The sequence below is a fragment of the Sinocyclocheilus rhinocerous genome, unplaced genomic scaffold (genome assembly GCF_001515625.1).
Source record: "Sinocyclocheilus rhinocerous isolate Xijiao unplaced genomic scaffold, SAMN03320098_v1.1 scaffold937, whole genome shotgun sequence".
In the NCBI taxonomy this organism is placed as follows: domain Eukaryota; kingdom Metazoa; phylum Chordata; class Actinopteri; order Cypriniformes; family Cyprinidae; genus Sinocyclocheilus; species Sinocyclocheilus rhinocerous.
In genome coordinates this window covers 37006-40603 of record NW_015661998.1, presented here as the reverse complement: position 1 = coordinate 40603, position 3598 = coordinate 37006, and the positions used below count along the sequence as shown (strand labels likewise).

General features: G+C 38.8%; 1 protein-coding gene across 1 annotated transcript in view; it reads left to right on the top strand.

Annotated features, from left to right (window-relative positions):
- vav1 (vav guanine nucleotide exchange factor 1) overlaps window positions 1-3478 on the top strand; it is a 27066-nt gene extending 23588 nt beyond the window's left edge. Inside the window, exons 24-26 of the mRNA XM_016536955.1 lie at window positions 1451-1580; window positions 1652-1803; window positions 3003-3478. Of these exons, the coding sequence (XP_016392441.1) occupies window positions 1451-1580; window positions 1652-1803; window positions 3003-3056 (336 nt within the window). The 3' untranslated portion in view covers window positions 3057-3478. The remainder of the gene's footprint in view (window positions 1-1450; window positions 1581-1651; window positions 1804-3002) is intronic.
- Window positions 3479-3598: the final 120 nt, after the last annotated feature.

The following is a 3598-nucleotide window of genomic DNA, read 5'->3' as shown; positions in this document are numbered from 1 at the left end:
CACACACTCACTCACACACACACATACACATCACTCATTCATACACACTCGCGAGCAGACACAGACACACACACACACACACACTAGTTCATATACACTCACTGAATAAACTCACTGTTTATTCTCCCTCATGTCCCTCCAAACATGCAGGATTTTCTTCCTCTGTAGAACGTAAGAGCAGATATTTAGAGAAATGTTTTTGTCCAGTGTTGTTTAGTTCCTAATGTTCTTCAAAATATCTTCTTCTAAGTTTCACACAAGAAAGAAACAGCCGGTTCATACCAAGAATGATAACCACATTAGTGTCAACACAGATACACTATAACACTCTTTATTATAACACTCAGTTTTGTCGTCTCATTTTAAAGGCTCATGTTGGATGGATTCTAATTGGCTGTCAATGTTTTAATTGTTCGTTAGCTGTAAAAATCACTCTGAAAGTTATTCCAGCGATATCTTCTGTTGATATTGTTATAGTTGTGCTGTGAACTTCACCTTTCTCTTGTAGTTTGATCAATTAATAAAGCTTCATAGTTATAGTTATTGTTACAGTTATTGTTAGTTACCATTAGTTATCATACGTTGTGGTTACAGTTATTGTTGTAGGTATTGTTACAGTTATTGTTGTTATAGTTGTCCTTACATTTATCATTAGAGTTATTGTTACAGTTATCATTACAATTATTGTTGCAGGTATTGTTACAGTTATTGTTATAGTTGTTCTTACAGTTATTGTTACAGTTATCATTGTAGGTATTTTTACAGTTATTGTTACAGTTATTACAGTTATCATTGCAGGTATTGTTACAGTTATCATTATAGTTATTGTTACAGTTATCTTTCAGTTATTGTTGCAGGTATTGTTACAGTTATTGTTATAGTTGTTCTTACAGTTATTGTTACAGTTATCGTTGCAGGTATTGTTACAGTTATCATTATGTTATTGTTTTAGGTATTGTTACAGTTATTGTTATAGTTGTTCTTACAGTTATTACAGTTATCGTTGCAGGTATTGTTACAGTTTTTGTTACAGTTATCATTGCAGGTACTTTTACAGTTATTGTTACAGTCATTACAGTTATCATTGCAGGTATTGTTTCAGTTATTGCTAGGTATTGCTATAGTTGTTCTTACAGTTATTGTTACAGTTAACATTCTAGGTATTTTTACAGTTATCATTACAGTTTTCGTTGTGGGTATTGTTACAGTTATTGTTATAGTTAACCTCACAGTTATCATCCAGCTGTTACAGTTTTCTCAACAGTTATCGTTATAGTTGTTGGTGTGAATGGGTCACGCAGGTTTGTAGTGATATGAGATGAAGTAAATGATGACAGATGTTGATTTGTGGGTAAACGGTCCCTCTGCATGAGCTGCATGAGTATTTGAGCGAACGAAGGCTGTGAGTGTGTAACGTGTGATGTGTGTGATGTGTGTGTGTGTGTGGCAGGAGCTGGTGCAGTACTATCAGGAGAACTCGCTGAGAGAGTGTTTTAAGGACGTGGACTCCAGACTGCAGACGCCGTACAAGCAGCCGGAGCAGAGCGCCGTGCCACAGCACAGCAGCACACGCCACGCAGGTACAGCACACGCCTGAACACAGATCCAACACCACACACACCCCCTTAACCCTGTGTGTGTGTGTGTGCAGGTGTGAGCGAGCGCTACCACGGCACGGCTAAAGTGCGCTATGATTTCTCTGCGCGTGATCGCACCGAGCTCTCTCTGCGGGAGGGAGACACCGTCAAAATCCTCTCCAAGAAAGCTCACAACGGCTGGTGGAAAGGAGAGGTGTACGGCAGGGTACGACACTCTCACACTTTACAGTCACAGTTCACACAAAAATCACCTTGTCATCGTTTCCTCACACTCATGGATGACTTACCTTTTCCATAAAATCTGCGCCAGACACTTATGTATTATGAGGCATTCGTTTAAAGGGGTCATATGACGATGCTAAAAACAACATTATTTGGTGTATTTGGTGTAATGCAATGTCGTGTTGTCAAAAGTACCGACCGTGATACCATTCGGTACTAATAAAAAACTCATTGGTCTGAAAAGCGCGCTGTGCTCTGATTGGCCAGCTATCCAGTGCGTTGTGATTGGCCGAATACCTCAAGCGTGTGACAGAAATGTTACGCCCCTCACCATATTTGGAAACACACAGCATCTCCACAACAACAATACTACAGCGAGAATAAAAGTTACACCTTATTTCTTTGCGTATACATTTGGGCGGGGTTATGCAAGTCTTTCCACACAGTGATGTAGATTTATGGGGGCGTGTTTAAACGAGGCGTTTTAGGAGGGCGTGGACTAATATCTCTTTGGGTTTGAGACTTTAGTCTTTGTGACTTTAGGGATCTTATCTATGCACGAATCATATGACCCCTTTAATATAAACTTCTAAAATGAGAAAAAAACTAATTATTTTAAATGATTTACTTCCTTATTAAACAAGACGACAGACGGACGGACGGACGGACGGATGGATGGATAGATAGATAGATGGATCGAGAGATAGATAGATATAGATTTTGACAGGCATTTGTATGAGAACATATTAGAAATAATCATAAACACTATGTGTTCGATTCATTTCTGTCAAATATTCAATTGAATCAAGTAAATCATTTATCTGGCTGTTAAATAAATCACATCAAATCAACATAAGCGGAGTTGTGTGAAACACAAAATATGTTCAGCAGATCTTTTCCATAAAAAAAAAGCACCATAAATTAACTTTTATTTTAGTACAGGGCAGAATTTGCCCTCTGGAACCGATTTTGTAAAAAAAAAAAATCACTTCATCATACCAATTAAATTTCATGCGTTAAAACTTGTGTGCTGAATTTCACGTGATGGTTTATTAGAGGTTCAGACCCAAACTGAGTTTGTTATTCATTGACAACACAAGAGTTTTCTGAATAATAAGGTCTTTGGGGTTTGGTGAATCATGAATGAGGATTCAGTACTGACAGTATGCTGCTCTCCTGTAGGTGGGTCTGTTTCCTGCTAATTACGTGGAGGAGGAGCATTCAGATTACTGCTGACCAATCCACAGCTTCATCACCCCAACAACACACTCATACAGTTTACAGTCTCACCTGTGAATCCAGTCAAGCGTCTGCATCAGCGGGGTTTGCTGGCCTGTACATACAGAGCGTTCTTCACTAGACAAACTGAATGAGTTCATCCTTTCACTGTAGACTCCAGCTCGGAGTGATTTCATTCAGATTACTATTAACGGTTGGACGGGTTCAGAAGAGCTCGTCAGTATGGATGTAATGAGCTGTTTTTTCTTGAGATTCTGATTAAAGTGGTTTGAAAAGCTTTGTTCTGTTCAACAAACACAGAGACTTGACTGTACATAAATATGAGTTTTATTTCCAAACAATATCAAAACAATTCAACTGAACACATATTCTGATGCCTCGAGACATGATGAAAGCAACTCGCTGTGTGTGAGTGTGTGTGTGTGAGAGAGTGTTAGTGGTGTAATGTGTTGCTGTGTGTGTGAGTGTGTGTGTGAGTGAGTGAGTGAGTGAGTGAGTGAGTGAGTGAGTGAGTGAGTGTGTGTTAGTGGTGTAATGTG